The sequence below is a fragment of the Amyelois transitella genome, chromosome 19 (genome assembly GCF_032362555.1).
Source record: "Amyelois transitella isolate CPQ chromosome 19, ilAmyTran1.1, whole genome shotgun sequence".
In the NCBI taxonomy this organism is placed as follows: domain Eukaryota; kingdom Metazoa; phylum Arthropoda; class Insecta; order Lepidoptera; family Pyralidae; genus Amyelois; species Amyelois transitella.
The window spans coordinates 3,726,890-3,748,273 of NC_083522.1; the positions used below are offsets into that span (position 1 = coordinate 3,726,890).

General features: G+C 33.4%; 1 protein-coding gene across 2 annotated transcripts in view; it reads right to left on the minus strand.

Annotated features, from left to right (window-relative positions):
- LOC106136732 (protein dead ringer) overlaps window positions 1-21,384 on the minus strand; it is a 117,450-nt gene that overhangs the window by 29,533 nt on the left and 66,533 nt on the right. For both annotated transcript variants that reach the window (XM_060949690.1, XM_060949689.1), the window contains exon 4: window positions 10,257-10,329. In XM_060949690.1, coding sequence (XP_060805673.1) covers window positions 10,257-10,329 — 73 coding nt within the window. The remainder of the gene's footprint in view (window positions 1-10,256; window positions 10,330-21,384) is intronic.

Below are 21,384 nucleotides of genomic sequence, written 5' to 3' on the forward strand. Positions count from 1 at the left end.
TACAGCACGCCAACATCATTTAGTAACAGCACAATTACTTAGAAATAAGTGGAAATAAGCCATAAATTACACACAGAAACGATGCGGCGTGAGCCATGGCGCCGCTTCTACGAAACGCTATAGCGCTAGTAAATTGCCCCCGATCTTGCAATCAGGGCGATATCAAGATGTTAGTATAATGCATGTTTCCTATCCACTAATGCATACTTCCAATACTAAGAAGTAATATTTCTAAGTATACCGTATAAAGAATTCAGTGTGATCTGCTATGGCTGAATAGTAAGAAATAAATTAAGTGATTATTTCTTTTGAATAAAGTATCGTTATTTTAGATGATTTACGAAGACAAAAGTAGATGAACATGAAAGAAGATAACAAATTCATTTGGCTAATGCATACCCGTTTACCGATGTCGTTAAAGACGACTTAGGAATTACGCACATTCATATAGTGCAGCTTTTATCATGATCAACTGTGCGTTCGCTTTTCCTGTCGCTTCGTGTGAGACCTACCTGACGTTCCCAATCCAGGATCATAGTCATAAGGCATTCTCCTTTCCATAGAAAGGAGGAATTGTGCCAAAAAAATCTTTTTCTATCGAAATAATCATATAAAGGGAGGAACGCATAATTGTCTCCAATTTTTTACCTCCATAAAAGTGATTTTCGAATTTTCAATACGATGTCTATTAAAATAAGGCGTAGTTATCACAAGAATATCAAATAAATTTTTGAAAGGATGAAAAGGCTGGTTACAAAAAGTGTATGCAGATGCTTTGAAGCAGCCGGTGAATTGATATTCGTTTGTTTGTGAGGAGAAACGTCGGAAACAATGTCGCCGGGAACAAAGCAGCGAGACTTGTGGCCAGCCAAATGGACGAATTGGATTAGAAAGTATTTATTAATTATTATTTTTCGAACATACTATGCGGTTAATTGAATTTATTTCTGAAAGTTTTGTTTACTTACATTTTCATACTTACATTCAGAAATTAATATAGAAATACTCTTACAATAATTATTATCAAAATGTTTGTCAGTTAATAATTGTCTTCAATGAAACCGTAAGATTGAGTTACATAATATCGCCAAGCACACCTATCACGATAACAAATTTAATTACCTTTTACCATAAACAGAATGAGGTTCGATTATGTCGCCGCGCGCCAAAACAAACATCGATAAAACTATCGATAACATTGCCGAATCGTGAGTCAAGCGATTACTATTTTTCCATCGTCTAAATTCACTGCAATGTCTCCAATTCAGGTAGACAAACTACAATAATAAAACAGTTAGCTATCGACGACAAGAGAGAACCATTTCTAAGCAATTAACGTCTGTAGGCCGCCGTGGCGTCAGGCAGATTACAAAGGACTTATCACTTTTTTGCCTTTGCCCGTCTATACAAACAAGTTCGATCCTTATTAGAAAAGTATTAAGGAATATTTTAGAAGGTCTTTATTAGCCAGTAATGTGTAGGTGGTCACGTATTTGTTTTTGTTAGATAACAAATTGGTAATTTTGAAGGAACCCCAATGAAGTTGTCGGCCCACCTTTTTAACGCCACATATTAAAATATTCTGAAAAAGGAAGACTGAACTACGTACTTGCACGTGACTTTTGCACTTTTTTCTTTAAAAATTGCAAAGAAAAACTATTAATATTACATAATTACATTAATTACTTAAATTTCAGTCAGCGGCCGATCTTTATGATCAACTGTGAACTTTGTCAAATATATTCTATTGTTGTCTTTAGTGGACCCCGGAGAATAAAATCGAGAATACTAGTACATTTTTAGGAACGACAGAGTACAGCATAGGGCTAAGCAAACCTTAACAACCTAACAATGTAGCAATTTCTAAATAAATCCCTAATAAAATGCCTTCACACGTCGAATTTTAAAATTAACCCTGCTGATAGTCTAGCCCGACTATGCGTACTTCAATGCTGGGGTATTATAGACCTTACACAGTTGTAATAGGGATGGGACATGTCGCGTTGGATGTCGCGCGACAAAGTAACAGAACGTGCTTGTCGCGTAAACACAGCTAATGTGTGGCCCGCAACCAACAATAGCGGGTAATTTGTGATTCGACTATATAAGGTCCTTGAATAACTACAAAACATTCCACGGGCATTCCAAATACAAACATGTTTAATTGTTGGGGAATTTTTAAAATATGATTTAAAAAACACATTGTTTTCTGCGCTTCTATTGACTAGAATAGATCACGTGACATAAAGTCCATCTTTTGCTAATAAGAACATAATAACGCCTTTTAAAGAAAAATCACAACTATAGACAAAAGAAATACTTCAAATTCCAGAGGATTTTTTTAAATAAAGTAGTAATTAAGTTTATAATTTTATGTTTATAACAAGTTAAATAGGAACGCAATATTTTTACAAGAATATTCCAAAAAGTACAACTTTAGGCGTTTGTTATTCCGACATTAATTAATCCGTGCCGAATTCTAAGCGGGCTTTTGTTCATATATACATAAAAACTTGTCACAGATTCTTAATATTCAAATAAGAACAGAGATGTTTCATTGTAAGACGTATCGAATTTACGACGAATATGATTTATGAGCACATTTGATGCGGACGGACACACGGACAATAGGTTTACAAAATGGAGAGCGGAGTCTGGCTTTACTGCTAGTATTGTATCAATGGGTTTTGTTTCTCGTACCCAAAGGTTGGGACAATTTGAATATGGAACGATAATTCAATTTTAAAATATTTCTTTTTTAATGTGAATCATAAAAACGATCAAAAAAAAGAATTCTCTATGCTTATTGAAATCGTGATACATCAAATGAGTGATGTTACCATTATGTGCAAATGAGGCACAGTTTTCAGATTTTTAATCATTTTCTCTGTTAAGTTAACAGTTACTTTTAACTTGAAACAAAGATTTTTAAAGGTCATGTTGTCTGTTTCATTAAACCAATATTTCGCGTTTGTATACGAATGTAAGTACAATAATCCCATAACCGCATACGTTCTCTCTCTCTCTCTGATTAAGTAATCGATACCTAAACACAATCGATTAAACATGCACGTGATAACCAGAACAATGGCTTTGAAGACTGATCCGAGTTTGGCTCAATTTTGGTTACGAACCTGTTTTTGTTTAAAACATAATACTTACTTATACATTTTTTGTTAACAATAATGATGTACTTTCTTAAATGTAGTTAATAATTATTTTTAATATAGTTAATATTATTGTTTCTGACATACAATGCAAATGACAAAACCTTGGCAAGTTCTAAATACTGATAAAAATCTTTATAAGGTCAAGTAAGTTTTCTGAATAGTGCGTAGACCAACCGCTGTCAAAAAGTTAATCGATATTCTATGTCAAACAGCCAAAATCAATGTCAACACATACGCAGATGTTTTTTATACATGTTGGATGACGTGACGCAAGAATTAATGACAATGTGAACTAGGATAAATATTAATGAGCATACATATAACAAAATCTACATATTTTATAGGATACTATAAAGTACTTGCCTAATTACTCTGACGATGAAATAATAATGTGTTTTGGGAGGCTGTTGTTTCTGTAAAAATTGCAAATTTGGAAAGGTTTTATGTAATCAAATAAATGATATAATGCTGACGGGTAATGAGTTGTATGGCTAGACATGAATTTTATATCTGCAATTATATACGTATACAAAGAGTAATAATTAATTTTATACGACAGCAGAAATTACATTGAACAACAAAAACTACAAAATGTCGTATAACGGTGACATTGCCATAATTCGTCATCCACTTAACGCGTGCTAAACTGCCCGATTGTGCCCTCATCCTAAATTAGAGGTGCCAATTCAACTTCGTTTCAACACAAGATCATCATTTGGTATTTTGTCAAGGGTATCTCTGATAGGTATAATTAGTAAAAGAAAAGATTTTTAGTCATCACAGTCAAAACATAAGTACGAATTTAAATCAATCAAAATCTGGGCAGATGTTTACATTTATTCAGACAGATCTTATGATAATAAGGCTTTGCGTAGAAACTTTCAATTTTTCTTGAATGATTTTATTCAACTCAAAAAAATATATTTATAACTACATTGTAATTTGTAGACAATAAAATACATTAAATCTTAACACGTGACACATTCTGAAGTGACATAAAAATGTACCACCAGATATACGGTGTGACATCAAAGACTATTTTATCGGGGCAGAACAAAAGATTCATTTAACTCGAGATTATATTAATAGAGTCGTAAATGTGGGCGATTGAATTAAAATGTGTAACACAAAATAAAATGCGGACTTTGATATATTAATTTACGTTTAAGATTAGCATCGAATCTGTGGCCGTGTTGCAGGAAACACACGAGGTAGTTCATTTGCTCCGCTAGTGATGGAAACATAAATGTTACACTTTATATTAGACAATATTTTTTGTATGGATTACATTTTAATAATTTATAAATTTTATTCAATTGTAAAGTTTGTTTTAAATATATTTTTGTTTGAGGCCTTTGCTGCCTCGTAAAAAGGTAACGGTAAAGTCATTTTTTTAACATATTTTCAACATTATAAAGGATGGCCTTTCAGTCTTTTCAAGACTATTGGTCTTATCTACCCCGTTAGGGATATAGAAGTGATTATTATGTTATATTTAGAAAAATTAAAGATTGAACCTGCGGGTAAACGTAGTTAGTTTTTATAACATTCTTACATCCATCAGCAAATAAGGAAGAGCAAAATTTATGATAGTTGTATGACAGAATCGTGAGAAGAAAATATAACGTTTCCCATCACTAAGAAAACGTTGATTAATTCCATTTTTTATTTGTTTAAGAATCAAGCAGCTGCCGACGCGCGTTTGATGACATGAAATGTCTCTAGCATTTTTCACAACACTGTGAAAACACGACAAAAATATAATCGATCATAATCTTAAAGGAATCTGTTGAAATGAGAAAGATGTTTCTTTTATTATACTCTTTTAATCACTTCAGTATTATTTGTAACGCCAACATATGGAACACGTTTAAAATGGAATGTCAACTTTTTAAATTGACTTGGAAAAAGTGTGTTTTCTTTTTAAAACGAATGTCTACCAAATCAAAAGTAAACAAACCAGTAGCTTCTCAATACAGTTTACCCACGATGATCATGTTTGTAATGGTATGACGGGAAAGTTGGTTAATTATAAGTACTTTAAATGTCAACGAACTGCTTTCTTTTCATTGTATGGATATAGAAGACAGTCAATTATAAATATCTACTCTAACATTACTTAAATTGCAATTTAACTGATTTATCAAAAGGAACATAGCAAAGCTAATAAATCTTGAAGCTACGATTTTACTCCAAATAAATTGTTTATAAAGAAACACGCTTTCCGCTTATGGTTTGTACGCCTCCATTGAAAGCGTGACTAGCAGAACCGTTATTGGCGCGAGATGACCGTCACAATGTCTACTACGAGACGACGCAGTTAGCGAGGGGCGTTCCACATTCAAAACGTTTTATTGGAAATCGGTGGCATTTGGCGGGAAATGTTTTTTTTTTATACATAGATACTATAGACCAGTATCTTTAATAAGTATATGTACTCATATCTTGATTGACTTTTCATAAAATTTTCGGGCGTGACTAACAAAATAAAAATATGATGTCTCGAATGTCTGAATGACTAAAATCATTTATAAAATAACTATGTCAATTTTATCAATGCAATGGCGGAACATATTTATCTATTTATTTAATAAGTTTTCCTCCTATTTTACAATATGTGAAATACCTACTCCATCTTCAAAACGGCACTAAACCACTTAGCGATGTGTTAAATTGTAGCGGAAAAATTTAATCGTTATTCATATTTTTGTGTTACAAATAAAATACATTATTATTTACATGAAAAAGTACATTGATTTAACTGTAACGTGATACATTATTATCAATTTGATAATAAAGTAATTAAATGTTATTTTTACCATACACTACTAATATGCCAATTATTTATCTGCTATTTCAAAAACCGAAAAAAATGTCTTTGTGTGTGTGCATTTATTTGAGAACGAGGCACACCTCCTTGTATGTATATAAAATATATAATCGTAGAAGACAAATTTAAAACCGAGACATACATGTATTAGATGTTATTTTTTTTTAAATAATTTAGCCTATATTTCAGTACTGAATGAAATTCTAAGATCTTAAAGAAATTATAATAATGCGGAATTCGTCTCAGTATGTCAGTCAGTCAGTCATCAATCTTCACCCTTATACTATTCAGATCATCAATCGTGGGTTATTTAAAACGGCACGACAATACTGTTAGCTAGGGTAATAATAGAAATTCATTGCTACACTGAATTTAATTTATAATGACGTTAAGACGTGTTTACCTACTGAAGCTCTATGAAGTTGACCACATATATCCGATTTATGGTTTTACATACATACATATAGTCACGTCTATATCCCTCACAGGGTAGACGGAGCCAGCAGTCTTGAAGAGATTGATAGGCCACGAAAGATGGTTTTTACTACGTACAAAGACCGAGTGAATCAAAATCTTAGACGAAATATATTTGAATAAAAAGGTGGGATATAGGTTCGGTTAACTACATTAATAGTATAAATAATTAAACTTTCATAACGTATGTCAACAACAAAATATGCTTATTAGACAAGAAAAACAATTGCTCATTATCGAAAAAAGCTAATGCTAATTAAAAATGTAATAACAAAGTTTTTCGCCGCACAATTAAATCCACAGCCGGCCACGCCCAGAATCAGAGTCTTATCTAATCAATCAACTTTAGATTAGTTAGACTGAAGAAAACAAATGACTGAACTCGCCTCAAAATCGAATTAACTACAAGCCAGTTTAAGACACCAATTAAAATCCCAACAAAAGCTTCAATGAGACGAAAAAAATTTGATAGATCAACTCTTTAAGCTAATCTATCATCGAGTTAATGCCAAATCTATTTGAACCCTAAAATTAACTGAGGAAAGTTCAATTTTGGATGAGCTTTTTGAAGAAACATGAGAAGGCTGTTGGCACAACATCTTATATCGATTAAACAGATAATTAATCACGGGAAATGAATCCGAATGAGATGTTATTAGTTATACCACACTCGCTATTAACAAGTGAAACAATAGGTGTGGATATACAGGGTGTCGCTATTATTATGTTTAACATTATGTTGATGAAAACTTTTGTCATGTTTTGCTAAAAGAACAGTAAAAAATAACCTCTTAATAACATGTAAGTAAAATTTTTATATTACTCAAAATTTGAAGATATAGATTTCAAGTTTAACTAAGTTTCAATATTTTTTTAATATATTCTCTTCTCTAGGTATAAACTGCTTAACAATGTATATCATATATAACTATATCATAATTTATGAAAAATAGGTATGGAAAAGAAATTAAAATTATGAGGATTTTACACAGTTCGTAACAACAATCAAGACACATTACCACCACAACAATCACAAATTCCCAAAAAACTAGATTTTGTCAACCTTGCATACAAAAAAAAACTTGCATACCAAAATATAGTATTCTTCGTGCCCTGTCTTGGCGCCACAAGTGAACGTCACCCTGTAGATGAGTCAGAAGGCCGATGGCCGATCAATCAGCTGCTAACGAGCTGGCCACGTGGTTACACGAGGATCCCCCCCCCCCCTCCACCTGCCATACTACCCTCATAACATGCTCATTGACTAAGGACCTTGGGATAATATCTTGGACATGAAAAACAAAACAATAGTCATCATACCATCTATTTACATATTTATATATTATATATTTATTTTAACGTGCAACACCTTTATAAAAAGAATATCTTGAAGAATATGTTATGCATAAATCTGGATAAAAATTTAAATGTGAGGTCACACATCACAAAACCAATGAATAAAGTATTAAAAAAAAATTGCAAACGCACCTCATCAAAATCAAACGGCAAAAACTTAATCGATTCAGGAACACCCACCAAGCAATATTTTGATCAACATTTACATAATCGTTTGTCGCTGGCATTAAATTAAACGTCGGAGGTTAATAAATAAGAAAAAAAAAGATTTTTAATTTCTTTTTTCAAACGCAAGACGAAGACAGAGTGCAGAGAAGGCGCGGGGCGTGGCGGGCTAACTTTCATTACTCATGAGCAATAATAAATGATAAAACATTATTAATACGAGGAGATCAGTTGGAGTGATGGAGGCACACATATGCGAGATTAGCCTGGGTCGAATAAATTAATTCTACTAATTTAAGATGCCCTGCGGCATTCAAATACCACAGTCGAGTGTTTTTGTCAAATACCTACAAGTTATACGTTGCTCGCAAAAGGGTATAAATACGTTTTATTATTTTTTAATTGAATCTAATCTTGTTTGAAAATCAGAGGAATACCGATTAGTTCTCGCTGTTATCGCATTGCGCGTAATAACGACCAGAAGTTTATTGGTTACGCTGGGATGTGATAAATTGAATAATAATTTATTCGAACAAGATAAGCCGCCTGTTGCGATGGAGAGGTTTGATACTCTCAACGTGTGCTGACTGTTGGCCTTGTTGCAGAACCCTGGGCTCAAACTGAGTGTTATTTATAAATTGACTAACTTTTGCCTGCTAGTCAGATCTAATTAGCATCATGCATTACATTGCACTGAATTCAAAAATTTAACCATTCTTAAAAAAAATCGAAAAGAAATCTGTGTTTTTTTAAAAAGATTGTTAGCAAACATCAAAATCAGACTACAATAAGAAGCTTATTCAAATTGTCCCAGTTCTTAATTATAGATTTCATTCACTTTTTTTTACTAAGTGTGCCTTCTAGCCATCGATCATCGTATAATTTTAACTGACATTAATTGAGTGAAGATATGATGGACACCAAAACGTTTGCCTAATTGATCTTCTAGTTTCTTTATACTTTGTAGTAACTAGTTGTTAAAGTGTAATTACACTGACGATAATACTTGGGTAAGCAAATTATTGCATTTAGAATTGGATGCAGGTATTTAGATGTGCCATGTGAACTGACATCTGCTAAATTAATCATCCTGTTTCAAGAACCGGGTAAACAATTTTTTTTACCAAAATTATAGTATAAATAAAAGTACCGCTATTAATTTATAAAGAATATTGAAATATGTTCAGATATCGACCATTACACAAAAATAATCAAGTGAAATTAACTCAAAGGCTTGACGTGAAGGATAATATCATAAGCTTATAAAACAGACCTTCAAACTATTTTGTTCAATTTGCGGAAAATCGGCCAAGCCCTGTTCTGTTGATATTTCAGATATAGTATAGAGTGAATTGTTATCCTGAAATGTATCTCAACTCAGATGATGATACATTATAGCATTCAATGGAAAATTGTTACGTCAAAAACACTATTGATTCTAAAATAATAGAGCGAGAGATATCAGGGTGATCCAACGACAGTTATGGCGCCATTTATAACAAAGATCAATTAATGCCAGAAAGAGACAAACTATATGCAAGTGCACAACTTGAAACGAGACAGATGCTGAGTTATCAATCACTCGCCCACGATCTCGCTCGAGGGAATTGAACATCTCCTGCTTAATTATTTCTATTATGATATTTAAAATATAATGATTATCTTTACGGATAAAGCCCATATAGCGAATTCTCACACTCGTTCCGTATGTAACAGTTCTATAGCCTTAATTAATAACTGAGATTAATGTGTAAGAGTGCTTCATATTAATTATTAGTACATCATGTTTAATGTGATAAATTTTGGGTAAGGAATATTTAAACTTTTATTTCAACAAAGTTTTAATTTGCCTTTAACTACATGCATAATAAACAAGTAACGCATATGAAGTTACTAATACTTTGAGCTTCTATAACTTTCATTAATAGCTCACAGCTCCAGTACGACAGCGCAGAGTCGTCAATCATTCAGATCCTTATCACTTGACCACCGATCTCCACAATATAAAATCGTTTATACAACCAATGACTGATTTAACTTATATCTGATTTGTATCTACTTCCCAAAGAACAGAGAGCTCTCATTTGAAACTATTTGTAACAGAACAAATGTCCATTCAAATTGGACGTATTGTATCATTTCGATGATCGTGAATGGAGCATTTAGAGTCATGATAAATTACAAGAAACATCAATTGTTACAGGGGATTAATCAAAGCATGTTTAATAATGTTGGAACTAAATGTGGGAAAATGGACTTACCTCGCTTTTGCATGAATGAGAAGAGGTCATCTAGGAACTCTTTCCTTTGTGGGTCATCGCTGATTTCGTACAACTGTAACAAAGAAATTTTGTTATTATTAAAATTATGTTAATTTTTAAGTTTTCTGTATAAAAGAAATTTTTATCAGTTATAAGATATATGTCTCTCTAATTACGGCGCATTTTTCCGATTACTATCTCAGCTATATTCAGTATTGAACAGAAACATTAACTTTTTTAATACTTTACACTATCATCAACTCTAGTTACCCGCCTATTTCCCTATCCAATCAAGCGTGTGGCCTTATCGCGTAAGTATTTAGTGATACATGCATATAATTGTATATCTACTGCGTAGTCGCAAAGGATATCGCTACAATTATGCGGAATGACACAAAACTAGACTAAGAAGTTTTTCCCTATAATAACTTAAAGAGGAAAATATATAATTTGGCTAATATATTTATATTAAATTTAATATTCGGTCAATTGTACCCTCAATCGATGAGCTTGAATGAAAATGATAATATATACAACGATCGAAGTGGTTTTTTTTTCATAGATTTTTCATAGATGCATGCAAACATTTAAAAATGTTTGCATTGACATGTTAATGGTAAATATTTAAAAAAATGTTTCATGTACCATAATGATTTTGAGGGTGCTAGATAAGATAATGCTTTTGTTTTGCTTACATCGTCAATACAGTGCATTGACATGACAAGTGTCTTTGATACTTTAGTATGATACGATAAAACAACAATTAAATATTAGATATAAATAATATGTGATGATATTATTCTATTACACCATAATAGCTTTATTGAGAATTTTAGAAATGAACTACTTAACTACTAGGGATCCTTATTTTAGGCAATGGCTAACAACATGTGACTATTTAATTACATGCACATATTTTATATAAAATGCGAACTTAATAAATTGTTTGTTCGCGTCGATCGTAAATTCTCGGTTCAATTTGTCAGTTGGACCACTTAATAGTTTTTATTCCTCTATCGATAATTATTCATGAGTGTCATGTTTTCCTATGTGTAAATGCAATTGCTGTGTTTACGACATGCGGGCCCACGTGGTGCGCCGTTACAGTAAATACTTCCTCCTTCAAATATTAATATGCGTACGTTATTCGATTATATTTGTGTCGATGGTATATCGATTATCGTTCAAAATGCAATATAAGATGACGACGTATGATATAAAGTTTGAAGTACTGTTTTACAATTGTTTTTTTTACAAATTTTTTACACATATTATCTAAATATGGATTTTTTTTACATTCTTAAGTACCTACTGTAACAAGTGACGTCAGGTGGGTTTTCAATAGAGATTGAAGTAAACAAAGAACATCTGGAAAAGCTATTATATAATTGTACAGGACATTCCTAGCCCATCTCACACTAAAAACAGGAGCGGTGGCATGCGTTGGTTAAACTCTCATTATAAACTTGGGATTCTCTTTCAGGCGATGGAATAGCAACCTTTCACTATCTCCGAATCTCAATTCCATCAATAAACATTCCAACTCAACGCGGCCTTCGAGTCTACACCATATAGAACGGGGACGTGAGTGATAAGTGAGTGTGTATGTGTACCTTCCCATCCATGACCGCGGCCGAAGGGTTAACAATGTGAAGCATTTCGCACGATGTGACCCGAATGCGACAACTCGCACGTAAACATATTAGACGGAACCGGAAATGTCAAATGGCGTTTCGTTGTCCGTCCACGGGCCAGTTCCTCGTAGCGCTAAGTGCGTCGATGTAATTGTTCACAAAATGCAAATATGTTTGAACTCAATTCTAATTGTGGAGACGACACGGCACAGAGCATCGAACGACGGTCTGAAAGGTTTGTCCTATGTGCGATTTTATCAACGATGTTGGGGTAAATCTCTTCTCTCGTTCAATTTTACTAAAAACCGACATAAAGGCAGAATCTTTTGCAAATATATGTTTAAAATGACAAAATCCCTTTTGAGAGAAAGAAACATAAAAAGACTTTACTGTCATATTCATAATCTATTTATACATCAACACAGCCCTTCTTCAAATTTAAAAAATAAAGTTATTATTCGAGATAGGTGACGTTCCTTACAATCATCCAGCTGAACTATGCCTTACAGCCTTTTTCAAGATTTTTGACTTCTACCCCGGAAGAGTTAAAACGTTTTACTGTAACAGATACCCAATTATGGAATTTAATAATATACAAATGATTTTTTTAAATATTTCGTAATCAAGTTCGCGTCATGACATCTCAATATTTGGCCATGTTGTCGGCGCCTCGTGGAACACTTTCGTGCTAAAACCTGACTAATGCTTTGTTTAACGGATTTCCTTGTTGACTTTATGATGTCTGTGGACATAAGTTTGTCGATCAAATGATCTAGCATAATATGTTAGTAGATTTCTTTTTGTTTGATCATGAAGAATCTATAAAGTGAACCGTTAAGATTTCTTGATATTTTTTTCCTAAAAGCTTTTTATTATAACAATAAACGTATTTGTACTTGTGTTTAATTTGGATAAGAAATAGATCTCACTGTGCAAAATTTATCGTTTAATGAAATAAATTAAAAAAAAAATTCTTTCCCGGAACAGAGGAAGCGGCATCTTACTAAACATTGGCCAAAAAACAGAACGCGTTTTTCTTAATACATGTATGAATTTTAATCGCATATCAATCGGAAAAACCGCATTGTTTCGTTGTATCATTAATGGAATATGTCTCTTCACTTATTTGCTCGACATATATGAACGAGCACTTGTTTATCTTACTTATTCATCTTAACAGGAAATCCTCTTAACTCTACTGGCACCTTATTCGAAAATTATCAACCATTTTGTCACTTTGAAAATAAAAACTATATTACCCTTTACATTACCTACTCATTAATTAATAACGTCGTGTCCACAATTGATTGACGTTCAACAAGGTCAGGTTATAATATACGTGTTTAATTAATGTACCTATAAGCATGTCAATGCGCAGACAAACTACTGGTAAAAGCTATGCCAAAAAAGTTCCTTTTTCGAACTTCGAAAGAATAACTGGGCCTAAGGTCGTACCGACATCTTATTTAAATAAAAGAGCTACCGTTTCATCCAACTCCCAAATCATTGACAAGAAATAATGTTAATATTCTAAGACAATGGTAAAACAAAACGGGTTGATAGTTCATAATTGGAATGTTTGTTTTTTTAATATGTTGCCGGCGCTAATCGAAAACGCTCGTGTGATTAATCGCGGGGGCCGAGGCGAGCGACAGTGACGATCGCGGAGATTGATGCTGAGCTGTATCGACCGCTCCACACTATTAGCCATAAAATAAGGAAACTACAGATGGGACTGAGGAACTGAACTGAGGCCCCCCTGCCCCTTTACACGAACGTTGACAAGGCATATGTGTTATATTTCACTTTTTCTATCTTTCTGATCGAGTAAGAGTAAGAGTTAGATGTTCATGTAACAATAAAAATCAAATCTATAAGGAACATATTGAGAATTATAGTCGTATAAGATTAGAGAATAAAAAAGCGTGTAAAAGGCGCGATATATATTTGACTTGAACTTTATTTGAAATTAACTGGCGTTATTTAAATCCAAATAAAACTTAATAGATTCACCTTGAAGTCTCAAAAACAACAAGAAATATAGAAATGCAATCCTTCCTTTCAGAAACGGATCGCCCTCAAAATCTGTGATTGAACGCTGTTCTGTATCTCGTATATTTTTTCATTTAGTCTCGAGTGATGAGGCTAACGCGTATGAACTTTCATTGACACGAAAATGTTATTTTCTTGTAATTGTTTCAGAAAATGTATCAATATTATGAAACGGACATGCATAAACTTTGATAAACATTCAAAATCGACGAGCTAAACTAATGACGTGATTTTTTTGGGATATAGAACTGGTGTAGCAGAAATTATTTTCATGGGATATTTTTATTAGTTCGTCCAGATTATTTTGTATAAACGGATTGCATCTCTATTATGTCATATTTTCACAATATTTATTCATTCGCGCGGAAGGGGAGAGTCTGTAATTGGCATCTCACAATGGGGATTACTGGCTTATTGTCGTTTTGTGATCCAAAGAGTCCTGTGGGCGAGAGCCTGTTATGATAATTCCGTCATTTCATAATAATTCGAGCAGGAAACATTCACACCGAGTGACCGTTGGACCCCTATCATGGTAATGTGGCAACAAACAGTGTGGCGTAATTAATTATTTTTTATGTGTGAACGTCTTGGAATTATCAAAACTTTAGTCCGAAGCTACATACATTCGCAAAAATTCTATAATGACGAGTTATAGTGTGACATATTATATTAAAAAGTATTAACGTGTCTACAAATTGAGACCATCACAGCTGGCAGAAATTAAAAATTGTTTTTAGTGGTTCTGAGTCATCTCTTCTTCAATTGGGTGTATAAATTCACCTGAGTTGCATTGTAAAAGGATTTTTAAAATAAGTATTAACTTATATGCTGAATGGAAACTTCAGGTAACTGGATCTGTGTAATGAGATCAAACGGAGTTGCTTTGTGAAAATACCTGACTTACCCACTCCAAGATTGTGATCTAGGAGGACCTTTCCTCCTCCAGATTTCTGAGTCCAGAGTAGTGTGGACGCAACCTGGACTTACCCCAAGAGGATGATGTATCCTTACATATATGTAATACGTATTGTATTTATCCCTTATTGCTAAGACGGAGACAAGTCTTGATAAGACTGAAAGGCCACATTCACCAGGATATCTTAATAATCTATTGAGGTTGCTAGCCCATCGCCTGAATGATTTTGCAGTAAATGTATGCCAAAACCTTGATAGCCAACAAAGTAAAATGTTGAGTTTATATTCGATTTTATGACTGCATTGCTTGTTTTACGACTTATAAGCACCAATCGTTGCATTGCGATGTCATCGAATGTATTGCACAGGATGTCATTCAAGTTTTATTGATGCGACCTTCACCGGTGCATTTTATTGATATTGTTTATTTGTCAAATATGATTCCAATAGGATCGAATAGTATTTGTTTTTAATAAAGTAATGGAAGACACATGACCTCACCTTAAGTATTTCAGAAAAAAGTACTTATAACATTGTTTTTTTAAAGTTGGAACAAAGGCATGAAAAATTCAAATATTTGAACAAAACTGATAAGATATTCTACAAATTATGAACTATGAAATTGTGGAACCCAACAATTATATAATCCATGAATGTAATCAAACCGCAAACCGCAAGGCTAATACCGAGTCCATACAATGATATATCACGAATAATAAATCAATATGAGCATTGAATTGCCATCATATAGGACAAGGCTTTAAAAACATTATTATTCTTTATATTATAACAGCGTACGAAGACTTTGATAGGCCATTGTGTTCGGGCTTGCTTTATTGGCTACAATATTGTATCCCAGTTATGTTTGTGACTTTAGATTTGAGTGCTCAATGTACGATGTATATAGTTAGCTACACCCGCGTAAAATGAAAATCCCGTTGTGGGAAATATTTTCTTAATGTACCTCCAGAAATATAGAATAGAAGATACGATATATGGAATCGAATTCTTCAATTATTCAATCAATTTCTTCTGTAAAAATAATGAAAATAGAGAATGTACATTGAAGTTCCATCAAGGAGCAGAAATCGTCATGAATCGCTGGCAATTTATAAAATCATTTTTATACGAGCTTCTCATATAAGTATTAGAAAAAAAAATAATTAGTAAAACTTTATCGAATGTATCCTGCAAATCAGATGCAATGTATTTGTGTCAATTACTTAATGTAACTTTCCCGTTCAAATGTAAACACGCCAATTAAACTAATAAAGGTATAATCAATAAGAATGCAGTCGTAATAAGTAAGGTCGCGACCTCGCCGGCAATAACATTGTACTTGTAATTTAACAAACGCAATGAGTGTAAATCTATGGCGTTTTCATAAATATTGGTCTTCTTAGAGAAACTATTATGACTGTAGAGCGAAAATAACGCGCACCGAGTGGTAAGAGTGCTGTTCATATCATTTTTAGAATTATAATAGTATTTTCCTATGAATTTTAAAAAGTGTTTATTAACCTAATGCTGAACACACAAAAGAAAAAGTGAACTTGTATATCTAATATGGTGGTACTATATAAAAGGAGTCAGTATGGCAGAAAAATTGGTAAACGCTGACGTAGGTTTTTGGATCCTTCTTCGGAACAAAGGTTTCATGAATTTAACACAAGTATAACACATAATTTTACAAATGCGTTAATAATATTCTGAACCCAATTTTTACTCAGTCAGTGTGTTTAGCTCCTATGTTTTTTTTATTTATTAGCAATACAAATGCGATCTTCATATTATTCTCAAATAAGCCCGCGCTCTGCCTGACACACAACGCCAGCTACGCTAACTCTGTGCTGTTACTATTTCGCCAGTCTTCTCGTTTATAAATACACCCTTATATTACCGGGATGAATTATTGCAAGCAATTTCAAATTGTCTTGCGGCGTCGGGATAATACGTTAGTGGCGCATTCGGATTTGCTCGTCTTTTGAGTTTAAGCCGTTATTTAATATACAACTTGTCCACACTTCAAGTTCGTGAAAATTATGCGGAGCTGTAAACATCGATTCTATTTAGAATTTAACATGAAATCTGCGTTCCTATTTGCGTTAAATAACGTACGAAGGCGGTTTTCAACTGTTGTATATTTTTAAATGTATTTTCATTGGGCCACTACTTCTTTGATGCCAAGGTAGTACGTAATAACAATTCCTGACTGCTTTACTTAAACTTTTATAACAATCAGTGATTTTGTCAGCCAAGTTTTCTTTGTCTACTTTACATAGTTTGGCTTAACCAAAGTGATTCTATTTTCAGCCGATTCTGTTCATTTGTAAAAGCGGAAAAGAAGAACAGATGTCCTTTGCCTCGATTTGTTGCATTCGAAGAATTAAGTATGCAGAGCGAAGTATTTCTCATTTCAATTTTTTTATATCACACTAATGACTGTCACATAATAAAGAATGCGTTCTTATTTATGTAGTTTTCCTATCCAACGCCATTAAAACTTCATTCTACAACTAACGAATGCAGCTATCATCTTAATTGCAGAATACAAAGTAACCAAGGTTTCCTGTAATTCCGTTCCTACAATGTATTCCAAAAGATCGTAAAACACATATCTATTGGCACGAAACGTATCGATAAGTCGACCTCTTTTCTATATGCCATATCGGTAATAACACGTTATAAGAACCATTTGCAGTAGCAGTTTTCCGCTAGTGATAAATTGACAGGTTTCTGAATAATATCATAACTTATAGACATAGGAATAATATGAAGCAACAGAAATGTCGTATTGTACTTGAAACTTTAGAAATGATGTTTCGTCTTACAGAGCTAGCAGTTGATTGGACGGTTGTAAAGTTGTCAAATCACATTCAATAGCACTCATAACTATACAGAATTCAATGATGCTTAAGTTAACCTATGCGGTACATAAAAATAGGTTTGTGCAACACACAATTTTGAAAAATGTTACGCAGAACTGTGTGTAATCGTATGTATTTGATTTTAAAACAAAATGATTATATATTCAATAAGACAACATAGTAATCGGTATATTTTCTTATTATAGTCCAATTATTGCGGATTAATGAAGAATATGCTGGGATAAGAATGTAAGTACTTAAGAATATTTCGACAAACATACATTGAACCGTGAAAAAAATAAAGAAAAACATACTTTAACATTACGTAAAACATAATTTTACAAATGCGTTAATATTATTCCGTACGCAGTATTCTATAAATATAAATAAATAAATGCAAATTTTATTTGTTGCGAAGTCGTTAGTTCCGAAAATATGCGCAGACGTAAATTTTATTGTATTTAAATTTATTATTGTGTTTTTAACATTTTATTGCTTTACCTTGTGTCTAAATCTGTTTTCTATAAAAAAATGTCTTATTTTAATTTATTCAAAACTATCTACATACAGTATATACAATGTTTCTGTTCATAAAAAATCACTAACAAACTTCAAAACTTGTGGTCAAATCTGAATAACAAGACGATATTATTTATTTTCCTTTGATTAAACATCAGAACAAATGACATTGAAAACCCTCTTCAGACCGCGGTGTATGTAGGATTCAAGTTATTCAGCACTGCATACATCGCCATCGCGTCTATTTCCCGAACGGTAGCCAAATATTATATTCTCCTCTTCCCGCGGTCCGTTCGTACTTCTTTTGCTTCATTCATATTTATCATTTTCATGCTAGCTCGTCAGTTTACTAGACGACACCAATTAAATCAAACCCTGGGTACCAATGACTTTTTTATTCTTACTGTGGTACCTTTATACACTACGAAATTTGGTATTTTGAAAAGAAAATTAAGTTACAATGAGTAATTAAGTGTTGAGTTCGAGAACGGCGCAGGCAGGTGCGGGTTCGATTCTTGTACGTAACACAGTTTTAACCCGAGCTGTAATGAGGCAAACAAATGTTGCCAGTAATGTGTCCAGGTCAAAGGCAGAAGCGATTTTATACGACGGGGAAATAATGACAACTGCGCATGATTTAAGGTAAACATGACTGAAAACGGGCTAACATTCCAACTGCGGTCTAAGCTATTAAGAATCATCCAGGCTCTGTTTACCCCTGGCTATAGTCCTGGTGTATCCTCATGACACACGATGTTTTCCCTAATCGTAAGAACATCGGTTAGTATTCAAACCTTTGAAAATAGTCATTAGTACATGGTTGAAGTGGGATTTGAACCTGTGCCTTATTGCGCAACACGTTTTAACCACCTTACTGATTCGACTACCGACGCTCAATCATCATGAGAAACATCCACACTCTCTCAATATTTATCAATTCAATACATAAATAAATTAGTTTATACTAAAATATTATGAAGTTGTATTCAGATTTATGTTTAACTACACATAATGTCATGACTTAGGCCACTCGATTTAGTTCAAACAGAGCAAAGTGTTGGGGCGTTGGCCGCCAAACAAAGCGGCATTGATACGGTGACCAGTGACGAAATCTAAGTGTAGACAAGATTTCAGCTAATGGACTCAGACAATCAACTATCTTAATTTGCTAAGAGGTGAAAGTCCTTTCGAATTGCATTATTTTGAGTTAAGTCGCACAAGTGCTTTCGTCATTAATGACTTTCCTTATTTGCTTATCAAAATGTATGTTGATCAATAGTCAATTATACATTTAAGTAGTAATTCTCTCGTTACATCTCTGCCTACCTTGATCTCTGCTTACCCTACCTACTATTCTCTGGGACGAGACATAAAGGTAAGAGTAATATTCATTATTTAAGTTTGCGTGTTGCTTACTATCAAATGCACTGAAACAATTAGTAAAAAAAAACATAATCCAATTAAAAAATATTTCTGTCTTGCTTCTCTATCTTTTATTAGCAAAAATTGAAATTGTACATACAATTTTATCCCATTAATAATCGGTATGATCAGACGTCAACTAAGCTTGACATTAAAACTCTTGTGAGTCCATACTCACGCAATGTACTTATATAACAAATTTACGCCAAAAAAAATGTGAGGAAGTTATAAAGTAAAAAGTAAGCCCTCTTCTGGTGGCAGTCAGCGGTGCCGCTAAATGTTCCCCATCCGTTTTGTGTACACAAAAATTACACTTCATTTGAGCTACAACCTTACTGGAACATTTCCGAAGATTGATACGCATTCCATGACAGTGATCAAAGTAAATTGACTCGGTATAAAGAGCCTTGTTTTGGTGTGAAACGAGAAAATGTAACGTGGGAAACCTGTTCGTACCCGTAATGTTAAAAGTGTGTATTGCTATCAGAACTTGTCTGAAAATTACTCTATAATTTTTGAATGCGATTACTGTACAGTAGCATTTACTAAGATGATACTAGAGCGTACTAAAAATAGTAAGAATAGTCTTTTATATTTTTCGTGCAAGACGTGTGTATACCTTGCTATATAATAAAGCAAAGGTAATCAAATATTTAAACATCATACACGATAATCGCGAATAGACATGATCGTCCAAATTCCGAGTCCGACCTCAACTCAATACAGATTATTAACAGATTATACCGCAAATGTTATTGAATTTGTATAAACCTACGTACGAAAAAATAATGAATTCATTGCAAACATAGGGGGTGTTTACAAAGACACCTATCCCCTGCAATTCTGCCACGACCCTCGAAATGCGCGTCTAATTGGAGATCAAAGCGAGGGCGTGTAATCGTGTATACTGTGTGTGTGAGATAGTTACACAGCACGTGTTAACACTGGAAGTGACTAAATGGAACTTGTAAAGTTTATGGAAACAGGAGAGGTCCAAGTTTTGAATGAATTTTTATTGTTTTTTTTAAGTGCGTTTGACATCTCAATCTGACTCATGATACGGTCTCAAGTAGTGCATGCAAGTTTAAATAATGACTATTCACTCTTTGCCTTTAAAATTTATGAGGTACAAAAAACTAATGTACGGTTTTACCCTCCTGGATAGACGAGTGATTTAAGAATGTTATAATTTTTAGTGTAAGTACCGATTACGTCCTCAATTGGGTAAGTCAGGTTTCTAGCCTTCGCAACCATTGCAAAGGAACTTATCCTACATTGAATCATGTTACACATTAAATTTCTCGAATATACATTTTTCTTTATGATTTTTTTCCTTACCATAAGAGCATCGGAAATATAACATATCTAGTAGAGTAATATATATCTGTGTAGCTATGCGTTGATGACCACAGCCTATTGTTTTTGTCGATTACCTAATAACTTGCCCGGAATAATTCCAGGGGTGGTTATTTGGCAATGTTTGGACACTAGCCCTTCCGTTGGTGCCTATCCACACAGTGAATGGATCGGCCAATCCTTTGATAGATGGGTACATATTTACCTGCCCAACAACTCGGATAATTTTGACTGATTGACTGGAATATAGGCAAGCGATGACCCTAATATGTATTTGGAATGAGTTAAACTTTTAATACTAGCTTCAGCCCGCAAGCTCGTTCGTATGTAAATAAATTGTAGCCTATGTTCTTCCGTTGATAA